Source organism: Geotrypetes seraphini, chromosome 8, assembly GCF_902459505.1.
Source record: "Geotrypetes seraphini chromosome 8, aGeoSer1.1, whole genome shotgun sequence".
Taxonomy (NCBI): Eukaryota; Metazoa; Chordata; class Amphibia; order Gymnophiona; family Dermophiidae; genus Geotrypetes; species Geotrypetes seraphini.
In genome coordinates, this window is record NC_047091.1 from 169,252,991 (window position 1) to 169,267,980 (window position 14,990).

Here is a 14,990-nt window from a genome sequence, read left to right on the forward strand (position 1 = left end):
AATGCTTTAGTAAGCTCATCCTCAAGCCCAGCCCAGGAGACAGCCAACTGCCCAAAAGAGGGTGAGATTATTCAGTGTCTGTCTCCCTCTCTCTACCCCTTACATCTACTGTTCACCCTGTCTTACCCCTTCCATTCACTGCCCTCTCTTCTCTTTCCATCCAGTGTCCGCCCTCTCTCTCTCTATGTTCCATATGGCATCTCCTCCTTCCTGTCCTCCTTCCTTTTACATAAGAACATAAGCAATGCCTCTGCTGGGTCAGACCTGAGGTCCATCGTGCCCAGCAGCCCGCTCACACGGCGGCCCCAACAGGTCCAGGACCTGTGCAGTGATCCTCTATTTATACTCTTCTATCCCCCTTTCCAGCAGGAAATTGTCCAATCCATTCTTAAACCCCAATACCGTACTCTGCCCTATTACGTCCTCTGGAAGCGCATTCCAGGTGTCCACCACACGCTGGGTAAAGAAGAACTTCCTAGCATTTGTTTTGAATCTGTCCCCTTTCAGTTTTTCCGAATGCCCTCTTGTTCTTATATTTTTTGAAAGTTTGAAGAATCTGTCCCTATCTACTTTCTCTATGCCCCTCATGATCCCTTGGTCTGGCATACCTTCATACTTCCCTCCATGCCCTGCCATCTCTTCTTCCCTCTAAGCCATTCTCTCCCTCTCTGCTCCCTTTCCTCCTTGAACTTCATCGGGCAGAAGCAGCAGCATTCACAATTCATTGCTGTTGCCGGCTTCAGGTCTTCCTTTCTGGCGGGTCCTGTCTTCATGAAAACAGGAAGTAGGCAGGACCCGCCAGAGAGGAAGGCCTGAAGCCGGCAACAGCAGCGAATTGTAAACGCTGCTGCTGCCCGAAGAAGCCAGGCCTGCCGATGAGTCCCTCTGACATCATCAGTGACGTGGCAGAGGGACTCACAGGCAGGAGAAAGCCGTGAAGCAGCCTGTTTAGTATGCTACGGATGCCAACGCTGGAGGGAGGTTTGTTGTTAAGGTCATCTCGCTGGAAGGGTCGCATGGGAGGGAGAGATAGGAGGGTCAGCGGGTCCCGGAGCGAGGATGCTGCCGCTTAGTGAGTGAGGGGAGGAGTCAAAGCGCGCATGCGTACTCTTGCCGGCCACGGACATACGGATCATGGAACACGCAGGTAAGAGTGCGCATGCGCGCTTAGGGTTTTATTATAGTAAATTCTGGAACTATATGGAGGTACTTTAATTCTTAGCTTTCCAGTCCAGTATCTTCCTGTTGACCATGTAAACTGTGATATTCAGCAGCACCAACAAAAATCTTGAGGTTACTAGCAACTATAAAATGATTTACCTAATATTGTTTTTGGTAGGTTGCCAAATGGTCACCAGGCTTCAGCTCTACTAGCCTTTAGTACGAGGTTGAACTACCAAAGATTAGGTACATCTATTCTAGCCCGTTACATTAACGGGTGCTGGAATAGATATGTAGACTTAGGCATTTCTTTCTCTCTTTCTGTATGTGTGTCTTTCTTTCTTTCTCCCTGCCCCCCTTTCTTTCTGTCTTTTCTTTCTGTCTCTCCCCCCTGTCCAGCAGTAGCCCTTCTCCTTTCCTTTTACCTCCCCCTGTCCAGCAGTACCCCTTCCCTGCTCCCCCTGTCCAGCAGTAGCCCTTTTCTCTTCCTTTTACCTCCCCCTGTCCAGCAGTACCGCTTTCCTGCTCCCCCTGTCCATCAGTAGCCCTTCTCCCTTCTTTTTACCTACCAATATTCCCATTTCCCCTTTTCCCTTTCCTATTTCCACCTTTTTCACCCCATCCAGCATCATTAGAGTACCTGTTGCATTGTTGGTGTTGCATTGTTGGTCTCCTCTGCCTTGGGTCTGGGCTGACTATTGTGGGCCAGGATTGCCAGGGGTGCCCTGTGGGACAGGCAGGGGCAAGGGTCAGCAGAGGTGGGGAGAGTTCTGGGTGGCAGCGTGAGTTCACTCTGGTGTGGGGCCTCTGCCGGGTCGCGGGGAGCTGGTGTCTGCTCCCATTCCCTCTTCCACAGCCGCCACCACCAACATGTCTGCCCAGGCGAGCCGCAGCGCTTTCTTCTATGTGCAGCGCGCAGGCGTCGCATCGCGCGGCGGTGACGTCCAGGCCTCGCACTGCCATGTCTCTCCTGGGCCGCGACGGAGAGGGCAGGGGGTGCTAGCGGCCGTCAGCCGCTGCTCCGCACCGCCTTTCGCCTCAAGCCGCCGCGGCCTCCTCCCGGCAGCCGCTGCTCTGCACTGCCTTTGCACTGCCTTGCGGCAGCTTCTGAAGAAACTTTGGTTGGTAGGGCCGTATTGTGAGGTGGAGAGCAGAGAAGCTTGTCTGGTGCACATGCACACTTTTGACGCCACATCCCGACAGAAGAGGGATCAGGGAACATGCAGCGAAAGTGCGCATGCGCGCTTAGCATTTTATTATTATAGATATATGTTATTTGTATTAGCTGTTCCTATCTGTATTAGTTCCTAATAGAGCTGCAGACCAAGAGACCACTGCTGCTCCTTGAAATCTTGGACAAGTCATAAGAACATAAGAGTCGTCATACTGGGACAGACCAAAGGTCCATCAGACCCAGTATCCAGTTTCCAACAGTGAACAATCCAGATCTTTAAGAATCTGGCAAGATCCCAAGGAGTAAAACAGATTTTATGCTGCTTATCCTAGGAAAAAGCAGTGAATTTCCCCAAGCCATCTCAATAATGGCCTATGGACTTTTGTTTTAGGAAATTATGCAGACCTTTTTTAAACCCTACAAAGCTAACTGATTTCACCATGTTCTCCAGTAACTTAACCATCTGTTGAATCAGGTAGAAAATTTACAATGTATACCCCCAGGGAGATGAAAATACCTACTATAGCAGAAAGAAACTTGCCTTAAGCTATTACTGAGAAAGATGTGATCTAAATCCAAATCCAGTACCAGGCATACTGTGAAGTAATACAAAACACTAGAAATATCAACCAGGACCTAAAGAACAATTCTACCATACCATTATATCAGTAACTTCACGAGGACCTACTTAGGAAACCACAGCACCAAACACTGTAATAGGTACTAGAACATCAATGCACGGTGTCAGGTCAAAAGCGCGCCGGGACAAAGGTGCGCCCAGACAATTGAGCGCAGCGCGGAGGCGGGTGCCGCTCTAAATTATTGTTTTTAGGGCTCCGACGGGGGGGGGGTGTCACATCGCGCCGCGTTGTGGGGGTGTGTGGGGGGTTGTAACCACCCACATTTTACTGAAAACTTAACTTTTTCCCTGTTTTTAGGGAAAAAGTTCAGTTTACAGTAAAATGTGGAGGGTTACAACCCCCACACCCCCCCACAAAGCGGGGCGATGTCTATTAAGTAAAGTGGGGGGGTTCCCCAACAAAACCCCCCGTCGGAGCCCCTAAAAACTGTAATTTTGTGTGGCGCGCACTTCCGCGCTGCGCTCAATTGTCAGCGCGCGCTTTTGTCTTTCGCGCCATTGTCTATGAACCCAACGCACAATGGAGGAGTTGTGAGGATAAGATGTCAATAATTCAGCTACAGTATACAGTTCAAAGTATACTGTATTGGTAATAGCATTGCGAAAACTTGACACTGACAGTGTTTTGGAATCAATACCTTTGTCAAGAGTCTCGAAGGATGATTTGTCTATTGCATGAATAGCGCATTAAGTGCAGGTAAATGTTTGAAACGAGCAGAGCCAAAAACTGGTGTTCAAAGCAATGCTAATGGTCATGAATAAGGGAGAGCAAGTTGAACATCAATAAATCTATTGGAAGACTAAAGAAGCCAGATTAGTACAGATCCATTCTGCACAGTTAACTGCAAGCAGAAAACCATGTCTCTTTCATATATGAACACAGACAGACCTTCACCCAGTATGGAATTACCACAAATTAAAAATAGAAATATGTAGACAAATATTAAACTGAACTCCCAAGAAGCCACAAGAACCCCCAAGAAGTCAGTGAAAAAGTGATGCATATCCCCCGTTACTATGCAAAATATAAAGATAGCAGACGCAAATTTCAAAAACTGACATATTTAAATCACTACATTCTAAGTTAACAAAAATGAATAAAACAAAAAGTGGAAAATATGATAATACCATATTATTGGACTAAATACATTTTTCAATTAGATTTCAAAGGCCCAAACCACCTTCCTCAGGTTAGGACAGTCTACTGCAGTTAGGGTATCTTGTTCTGACAGGAGGAAGGAGGGTTTACTCTTCAACAGTTAATCAAAAAAGGTGTTAAAATTAGTCTAATAAAAATATATAGCTTTAGTTCCATTTAGCACCATATGTAGAATCCAAAGGTTAATGCCCAAATATAAACTGGTTTAGATCTCTGAATTGTAATTAAATTTTGCCATTTGTACAGATGAATAAATATCTACAATTAGGCTTTTCAAAATAGAGAGACTGGACTGGTTATATCCTATAGCTTAATGTTCTTATCTTTTTTCTGTTTATCTTTTTTAGGGTTTCTGCTGTTTAAAGATTTTTGTATGAATGAAATAGATGAAGGTGTACCACAACTTAAGTTTTATGAAGAGGTAATGTTTTCTTCTATACTTTTTTAGTATGAAATATTCATTTATTAAGTTTTTTAAAAAAATTTGATTGTGTATTTTGGATGGATTTATGTTTTGTTTCTCAATTGTCACAGTTTTAAATATTGTAGGTCAGACTCTGTAATTGGAGCGTAAAAAAGATAGGCACCTAAAGTTAAACGTCTATTCCATGTCAATCAAACGTAGGCACCCATTACAATCGTGTTTAGTGGCGCCTAAAAACTTAGCGCCTGTAATATAGGCTAGGGCAGGGGTAGGCAATTCCAGTCCTCGAGCGCTGGAGCCAGGTCAGGTTTTCAGGATAGCCACAATAAATATGCATGAGATAGATTTGCATCTCAAGGAGGCAGTGCATGCAAATCCATCTCCTACATATTCATTGTGGATATCCTGAAAGCCTGATCCGGCTCCGGCTCTCGAGAACCGGAATTGCCTACTCCTGGGCTAGGGTCTTAAGGACTTAAGTACTTATATTGTAGGCCTTTAAATCCCTAGCCTGGTAAATCACGCCTAGTGGCATCTAAGTCATTCTCCACCCATAAACATGCCTGCTTTACTATTAGTCACCGCTAGGTGCCATGCAATAGGTGCCTATCTTTTGTTGAATCACACCTAAGACGATAGGCATCTATCACACAATTTTTATTTTTTTCAATTATGAGCATGTCATAATTGAAGCCAATTTACTAATCAAGTTAGGCGCCCATCTTTGGGTGGCTTTATAGAATTTTTCCCCTGTGTGTCTATCTAGCTATCTATCTAGCACTATATACATGTAAATGTTTGTGTGTGATTTTTCTCTCTTTATATCTCTTTTTCACTTTCTATGGGGCCAACATTCGGATTGTGGAAATTAGCCAGGCTGACTCCTCTGGATATTCAATGCCAGGGCATATCTGGTGACTAACATTGAATATCTGGTTTAGTTTTGGTCACTATAAACTTACCCCCTCCCCTTTTATCAAGCTGCATTAGGGTTTTTTATTCCCAGCCGCTGTGGTAAAAGCTTCGACACGTAGGAACTCTATGCGTGTTGAGACTGGCAGCAGCCGGCGATAAAAACAACCCTAATGCGGCTTGATAAAGGGGTGGGGGATTAGCTGGCTAAGTCAATATTCAGCACATAGACCAGCTATTTAATCAGCCCAATTTGCCACTAAACATAGCTGGCTAGCGCTTTAAGGGCCTCTTTTACAAAGCCATGGTAAATGCACTAAAGCCCATTCAATTCCTATGGGCTTTGGTGCATTTTCTGCAGCAACATCACTACTGCAGCTTTGTAAAAGAGTCCTTACATTTCATGGATAGCTGACTATCATCTGTCTGCTAGCCGCCTAAATTCAGTGGCCATCTTGCTCTGAATATTAGTGCTTAGCTGTAGTGCTTAGCTGGCTAAGTGCTATTTAACCGACCAGGAGCTCCTCCATTTTTGTGTAGTAGCTCAAGATGAGTTACATTCAGGTACACTGGGTATTTGCCTATCCCCAGAGAGCTTAGAACCTAAGGTGTCCTTTTACAAAGGTGTGGGAAAAGGTGGCTTTAGTGTGTCCTTGTCCCACACTCTAAAGCTACTTTCTACTACAGCAGTAAAATAGATGATTTCCAATTTTTTAAAAATGAATATACGCAGCTATTAAAACAAATGAGCATGTAAGCTCTTACAGGCATCTATTTTGTAGGTGGTAAGGGCTCACAGGTAGCATTTGATGCACTAACTGCTCAGTACTGGCGTGCCCTCTCTGCAAGTGGTTTGTGCATGCTGATCTCAGACTTAGCATAGGATCTCCCACAGTAAACTCTTTTAAGCTATGGTAAGCATATGCTATCGTTTACCGCAGCTTAGTGAAAGGACTCCTAAGGTTGTATATTAAGCTGCGTTAGGTGCTAATGAAGGATGCCTGAGCTAGTCAAATGAAACCAGGCCAAACAGCCTGGGTCTCTAGTATTTATGAAATAGATAGCACATTTGTGTAGACTTTCAGCAATGCTTGAAACTCTAGTTGTTTAGCCTGGTTTCATTTGACCGGCTGCTTTTGATTTTTATTCATTTCTTACGAGGATTGTACTGAATGACCTCTGACGCAGGTGGATATGCTGAAACATGGCCTGTGTTGGGTCCAATAAAACTGAGTTCCCCCCCCCCCCAATTTGAAGGCCCTTTGTGCTTTTTTCACGCTCTTCATGTGGCTTGTACTTTGTTCCCCTCTCTGTCTTTCTAATAGTTTATTTGTGGTCATGTGTTCATCCCAAAATATGACCACATATTCTCAAAAAAGTATGTATTCCTTATAAAAGTATTCTTCAGTACAAAGCCAGGGGTGCAATGGCAGCCCCTGGAGACCTCTGGGGCAGCTCTCATCATCTCTTTACCAAGCTCTTAACAGAACAGAGCTGCATTCTTCAAGCCAAAGCATTTCTCAATAGACAAAAATAATATATTTGGAAATGCTCATCTTCTTGAAGATATCCCTAATGAAAAGTTTGAATGTGGGTTGGTCAGCAGAGTCATGACTCCACATGAGTAGATATTTGGCTGTTCTCCTTCATCTCATTTGGATCTCAAGTGGCTCCTACTTAAAAAAATTAGTGAAGACACTGCCTTATAAAGTTTACAGTATGCTTCCCAAAGTGAGATTGTAAAGTAATGTTCAGTAATACCTGTATTGAAGAATATCTATTGTATGAGCATATATAGGTAATAAATCTGCTATGAGGATTCCATAAAAACATTAGAAATATCATGCTAGGTTAAACCAAAAGTCCATCAAGTTCAGTATCCTCTTTCCAATAGTTGCCAACCCATGTTGCAGCTACCTGGCAGGATCCCAAAGATAGATAGATTCCATACTGCTCATCCATTCTTGCTGTAGTTATAGCATATTCTAAATGTTAATGTGAAATTGTATCATTCTGAACATATAGAAAAGGTTAGTAAAGAGTGACAAAATGATTCAACTGTGTACTTAAAAGCTAGTGACCCTGTACTACTATATAACAACATTTAAACAAAAAAGAAACCTCAAAACTCAAGGATGTAAATATGTATCACACTTGCCAGTGTGACTCAATAGTAGAGCTGCTGCCTCTTCACCCAGAGGTTGTGAGGTCAAATCCCAGTGCTGCTCCTTGTGACCCTGCAAGTCACTTAATCAACCATTGCCCACTGCTTTCAATGTCAGCTTTCCAAATACCAAAGCCACAAAAAAAGCAGTATATGAGTCCCCATTCTTTTCCCCTTATTGGAATCCCAGTATTATTATGGGTTTCTGCATTTTAAGGTAGAAAACCCATTGTTTCTCCCCCCCCCCAAAAAAAAAAAAATAAATCAGGCACAGACAAAAATATAAGTCTGAGGCCAATAGAGCAAGCTAAAATCTAAAAAAAGTACCACAAAAATGCAAGAGACAATATACAACAAATAAAAAAATTTCTTAACGGATGCCCTCTTGTTGTCGTGGGACCCTTGAAAAAGAAGATATCTTCCTCCGCCTCGATGCGGCCCGTAAGATACTTGAACATCTCGATCATGTCTCCCCTCTCTCTGCGCTCCTCGAGCGAGTATAGCTGTAATTTGTCAAGCCGTTTTTCGTATGGTAGATCCTTGAGTCCCAAGACCATCCTGGTGGCCATTCTTTGCACCGACTCCAGTCTCAGCACATCCTTGCGATAATGCGGCCTCCAGAATTGCACACAGTATTCCAGGTGGGGCCTCACCATGGATCTATACAATGGAAGTCATTATGCCATTGTATAGATCCATGGTGAGGCCCCACCTGGAATACTGTGTGCAATTCTGGAGGCCGCATTATCGCAAGGATGTGCTGAGACTGGAGTCGGTGCAAAGAATGGCCACCAGGATGGTCTTGGGACTCAAGGATCTACCATACGAAAAACGGCTTGACAAATTACAGCTATACTCGCTCGAGGAGCGCAGAGAAAGGGGAGACATGATCGAGACGTTCAAGTATCTTACGGGCCGCATCGAGGCGGAGGAAGATATCTTCTTTTTCAAGGGTCCCACGACAACAAGAGGGCATCCGTTGAAAATCAGGGGCGGGAAACTACGAGGTGACACCAGGAAATTCTTTTTCACTGAAAGAGTGGTTGATCGTTGGAATAGTCTTCCACTACAGGTGATTGAGGCCAGCAGCGTGCCTGATTTTAAGGCCAAATGGGATCGGCACATGGGATCTATTCACAGGGCAAAGGTAGGGGAGGGACATTAAGGTGGGCAGACTAGATGGGCCGTGGGCCCTTATCTGCCGTCTATTTCTATGTTTCTAGTCCTGACATCACTTCAGCACTGCAGCAAAACATTCTGTATTCTTAGAGACAGTCCAAAGAACCATGATAGTAACAGCTCTCCAGAGGCCCCTCCTTCGTGTTATAATGTTCAGAGTTCAGGAAAAAAACAGCTCTGCAGTAAATATACACAGCTTTTCAACATTGAAAACCTCGTTAGGGACGCTTTGTTTTGCCATAGTTCATCAGGATGCAGAACTTCACAAGCCGGAGAAGACACCGATGACGTAGAAAATAAATAAATGCCATTCTGAATATAAAATGAGCTAAAAATGGCAGCTGCTTCATATTTATCTGGGTTAGCCATTTTCCTTATTGTATGGTCTTCTCTAAAAAGGAAAATCAAATTTTCTGTCTATATTTAACTTAACCTACTCTAGGATCTCATTTGCGAATCATATATCTGACAATCGCTGTAGCCTTTCTCATTATTTTACCCAGTTTTTCCTGCCAGAGTTCTCTAGATTTCCACTTTTAGTCCACTTAAGAAAATAACTAATTGGAATTAATTAAAATATATGTATATAAAGTTAGGCATAGGATCTGTGCATAAATATTACACTCAGTTCCAGAATGGAGGCAAGGCCATGGGAGGGTCATGGGTGGATCAGGGACATCCTGAAATTTATTTGCGTCGTTATAGAATAAGGTGGGATCTGCACCTAATTTAATAATGAGGATTTATACCATGTTTCAGTTGGTGTAAATGTGCTGTTTATAAAATAGCGCTAAGCACTTTTTTTGACACCAGTTTTTAAAGCACCATTTATAGAATCTGGTCCTAACTGATTAGCGAAGAAAACTGCCAACGAAATGCTCCTTTTAATAGACTCATCCTCCAAGTTGGGGCCATTGTTAAGCATGTTAAGGCCCAGGACGGAAATGTGGAAAGGGGCCCTAAAGCCCAAATGCAGGCTGTTATCTCCTTCAGATTTAGACAGGCATGTGGTCAAGTGCCCTGTTTGCATCCCACTAAACCCCCCCCCCCCCATTCCAACTGTTCATAGTCTGGGCATTGCTGAGTGGTTCTAAGGGCTAGAACTATGCATCAGTGCTCCTTTTGAATCCTTATAGCAGTCCTACTCAAACTCAACCATCTCTTAAGGCATTAGTCAGGTGTTGAGGATTACCACAATGCATATGCATGCAAATATGTCTCATCCATATTCATTCTGGCAATCCTGAAAACCTAACTGATTAGGTGTGCTTTCGGGAGGGGGTGTCTAAATTTGACCACTAGGTGTCACCCTTAATTAGTACTGAATTAGAGAATGACACTGTGACAGAATCCATCACTGTTCCTGTCCCTGCGGATAACTGTGGGAAACAATCCCGTATCATTTTTTAGTGTCTATCTCAACTTCAGTCCTTCTACAACTGCATTCCTTAATGCAAGGCTTGAAGGTCAGTAGCTGAGCCCATTCATACTCTGACTCTTCCCTCTCTCCTTAAAGAATGAGATGGAGATGGTTTCCCGCAGTAATCTGCGGGGACGGGAATGGTGACAAATTTTGTCATTCTCTAGATTGAATCTCTTCATCCCAGGGTCTTTGAACACTGCCTCTGTAGCAATTTCAATCCTAGCCCAATTGAGGTACGAAAGACGAAACTTGAGAACTGAGCTAAGGCGCTTCAAATAGGATTAGATCAGGTCAAATTAATGTCTGTAGAGTCGAGTCAATGTGAGAAGGTACCCTGTCTACATATAACAAAGCTCTCAGAAGTAGAGCGTTTACATATTATCTGGTGTTATTATCCAACTTATTGATCGCTCTTGCCTTTATCTCTTTTTTTATATATATTCTTTTTTTGCTTATTTTTTATTTTTTTTATCTTATAAAACTTTTATATCTGTTATTCTCAAAGAGTCCCAGAATCAGGGACACGCCTGAAGGTAGGATTGCGCCAAAAGTAGAATCATGCCAGAATTCTTCAATTTATCATTTCTCAAAGTCCTTCAATATTCTTCAAACATACAGTCATTTAACTCATATTGGGATATATGACACTTTTATAGACGAGAAAAGTCAACAAAATCAACAATACTTATCTTATCTGTTGCATTTAGAAGTAGATTGCTATCAATTGAGAGGCGACTTATGCTGTGAAAGCTACTGACTGCACACAAATCGATAATGGTCTACTTCTAAATGCAACAGATAAGATAAGTATTGTTGATTTTGTTGACTTTTCTCATCTGTAAAAGTGCCATATATCCCAATATGAGTTAAATGACTGTATGTTTGAAGAATATTGAAGGACTTTGAGAATATTGAAGGACTTTGAGAAATAATAAATTGAAGAATTCTGGCATGATTCTACCTTTGGCGTATTACTACCTTCAGTCGTGTCCCCGATTCTGGGACTCTTTGAGAATAACAGATATAAAAGTTCTCAGATAAGAAAGTTTTATAAGAGAATCAAAGATACATAAGATAAGAAAAATAAAAAATAAGCAAAAAAAGAATATATATAAAAAAGAGATAAAGATAGAAGGTAGGATGGTGGGGGGAGCACGTGATGCCGCGTACCTGAGCGGACGTGCCTCCATACAGCTCTGGGCCATGCCGAATTAAATCTTATTATAGCACGCCGCAATCGCTTCGGATCCCGGCGCCCCGCGGACCGACATTTCTCTGTTGGTGTTCGGAGTGTACGGAGCGCTTTCAGGGAGTGTTTGGAGCCCGGCATGACTGCAAGGGTGCAGCGAGACACACGCGGGAAGGTGAGGCCGACGGATTATAAGATGGCGGACAGCCACGAGGTCCCAATGTTCACAATTCAAGAAGCGGCCATACAAGAGCTCACTAAGTCCCTAACTCTTGTTATGGAGGACAAGCTAGCAAAAATCCAAACCTTTATGGAGGATTTTAGGGAGACATTGGAGACACAAGCAGGCAGACTACAGAGGGTGGAGGACCGGGTGGCTCAGCAAGAGGACCGGGCAGCAAACTTTGAGGAGCGCCTGAGGGTCCTGGAGACTGCAAAAACTACCTGCTTGGACAGACTGGAGGATCATGAAAATCGGAACCGCAGAAACAACTTACGGTTCATAGGGCTGCCCTCCACTGTTCGGGATGTTGACCTGCGGACCTGCCTGGAATCGTGGCTGCCGGGAGTGTTGGGCCTCAGCGAGACGGGGGAGAAGGTCCTGATTGAACGCGCCCATCGGGTGGGCTCCCAGCGTGAGGGAGAGCATCGACCTCGGCCAGTCCTCGCCCGCTTCCTTAACTTCGCCATGAAGGAACGTGTCCTAGCCTGTTTTCGGCGGGGGGCTGGCTTCGTCTATGAGGGACATAAAATTCTGGTCTTCCAAGACTTCTCCCCCCAGGTGTCCTCAAGACGTCGAGCCATGGCGCCCCATTGCAATACTCTCTATCAAAGAAAAATAAACATAGAAACATAGAAACATAGAAAGATGACGGCAGATAAGGGCCATAGCCCATCAAGTCTGCCCACACTATTTACCCACCCTCTTAAATCTACTGACCCGCTCATTCAGTCCTAGTGACCCTATCCCTTGGCATGACCTCGTAGGGATCCCACATAGGTATCCCATTTGTTCTTGAAGTCTGAGATGCTGCGCGCCTCGACCACCTGCACTGGAAGCTCGTTCCAATGCTCAATCACTCTCTCCGTGAAGAAGTATTTCCTGGTGTCTCCACGAAACTTCCCTCCCCTGAGCTTGAGCGGATGTCCTCTTGTGGTCGAGGGTCCCCTGAGAAGAAAGATATCATCTTCCACCTCTACCCGTCCCGTGATGTACTTAAATGTCTCAATCATGTCTCCCCTCTCCCTACGCTCCTCGAGAGTGTAGAGCTGCAATTTGCTCAGTCTTTCTTCGTACGGGAGATCCTTTAGCCCCGAGACCATCCTGGTGGCCATCCGCTGAACCGATTCAACTCTGAGCACATCCTTGCGGTAATGTGGCCTCCAGAATTGAACACAGTATTCCAGATGCGGTCTCACCATGGCTCTGTACAGTGGCATCATGACTTCAGGTTTCCTGTTGACGAAGCTTCTCTTGATACAGCCTATCATTTGCCGTGCTTTAGATGAAGCCTTCTCCACTTGAGTGGCTGCTTTCATGTCAGCACTGATGATTACTCCTAAGTCTCGTTCTGCCGTAGTCCTGGCTAAAGTTTCTCCATTCAGGGTGTAAGTTCTGCAAGGATTTCCGTTGCCGAGATGCATGACCTTACATTTCTTGGCGTTGAAGCCCAGCTGCCAGATCAAGGACCAACTTTCTAAAGTACGCAGGTCTTGCTCCATAGCATCCTGAAGATTATAGCCGTTTACTACATTGCATAGTTTGGCGTCATCAGCGAATAAGGTTACCTTGCCTTGGAGCCCTTGAGTCAGATCCCTAATGAATATGTTGAAGAGGAGTGGGCCCAGGACCGAACCCTGTGGCACTCCGCTGGTCACCTCTGACATTTTAGAAAGGGTACCGTTGACCACCACCCTCTGAAGTCTGCCACTAAGCCAATCTTTAACCCATGCAGTTAGAGTCTCTCCTAATCCCATAGAATTCATCTTGTTCAGCAGCCTGCGGTGTGGGACGCTGTCAAACGCTTTGCTGAAGTCTAGGTACACGACGTCCAAGGACTCTCCTGAGTCTAGTCTTCTTGTTACCCAGTCAAAGAAGCTTATTAGATTGGACTGGCATGACCTACCCTTGGTGAATCCATGTTGGCTGGGATCCCGGAGATTTCCCTCGTTCAGGATCGTATCTAATTTATACTTAATTAGTGTTTCCATGAGTTTGCACACTATTGAGGTGAGGCTTACCGGTCTATAGTTCGCAGCCTCAGCCTTGCAACCCTTTTTATGTAGAGGAACGACGTTGGCTGTTTTCCAGTCCAACGGAACTATCCCCGTACTTAGTGAGAGATTGAAGAGCACCGCCAACGGTTCTGCCAGGACATCTCTCAATTCTCTGAGCACTCTTGGGTGTAAATTGTCCGGTCCCATGGCCTTGTTTACCTTTAGCCTTGCCAGTTCGTTGTAGACGTCCCCAGGAGTGAACTCAAAGTTCTGAAACGGGTCATCCACGTCTTGTTTTATCATCAACTGTGGTCCGTGTCCCGGTGCTTCGCAGGTGAAGACTGAGCAGAAATATTCATTTAGTAGTTCTGCTTTCTCTGAATCCGCCACCGCGTAGTTTCCGTCCGGTTGTCTAAGGCGTACTATACCGTCTGTGTTCCTTTTCCTATCGCTGATATACCTAAAGAAGGATTTGTCCCCTTTTTTAATGTTTTTTGCCAGAGTTTCTTCCACTCGACGTTTGGCCTCCCTAACTGCTGTTTTGACCGCTGCCGATCTGGTCTTATATTCTACTTTAGTTTCTCTTCTCTGGGTGCGTTTGTAGGAAAGAAATGCTTTTTTCTTCTCCTTGATGAGGAGTGAGATCTCTTCAGTGAACCATTGGGGTTTGTTGTTTCTTTGCCGTTTATCTACTGATTTTATGTAGCGATTAGTTGCTTCGTGTATGGATGATTTCAGGTACGACCACATAGTTTCCACATTGCCGGTCTCTGCTTGGTCCTGTAGCGTCTGATGAACGTGATCTCCCATACGTGCGAAGTCGGCTCCCCGAAAGTTGAGCACCTTTGTTTTTGTGATTGATTTAGGGGATCCTTTCCCAATGTTGAACCATACCATGTTATGGTCGCTGGAGGCTAGCGTATCTCCTACCGAGACCTCTGAGATGCTTTCCCCGTTTGTAAGTACCAGGTCTAGGATCGTCTGGGCCCTAGTGGGCTCCGTTACCATCTGTCTGAGATGTACTCCTTTTATGGAGTTCAGAAGCCTCCTGCTGCTGCTGGTTGCTGCTGAAAATGTGTTCCAGTCTGCGTCAGGCATGTTGAAGTCCCCTAGCAGCACAGTGTCACCCCGTAGAGTTATATTCTCTATGTCTTCAATTAATTCTGCGTCCATGTTTTCCGGTTGTCTTGGAGGTCTGTATACCACACCAAGATACAGGCATTTTTTACTACCTCGTGCCAGGTTAACCCAGAGGGACTCCCCGGTATACTTGACATCAGTGATCCTGGTAGTTTTGATGTCTTCCTTAATGTATAGTGCTACCCCTCCACCTAACCTGCCCTCTCTG

At 44.6% G+C, this 14,990-nt stretch overlaps 1 protein-coding gene across 7 annotated transcripts in view; it reads left to right on the top strand.

The window, feature by feature from the left end:
• The window catches only part of GRK3 (G protein-coupled receptor kinase 3), a 466,643-nt gene that overhangs the window by 193,216 nt on the left and 258,437 nt on the right, over positions 1-14,990 (top strand). For all 7 annotated transcript variants that reach the window (XM_033955477.1, XM_033955470.1, XM_033955473.1 and 4 more), the window contains one exon: positions 4,482-4,555. In XM_033955477.1, the coding sequence (XP_033811368.1) occupies positions 4,482-4,555 (74 nt within the window). The remainder of the gene's footprint in view (positions 1-4,481; positions 4,556-14,990) is intronic.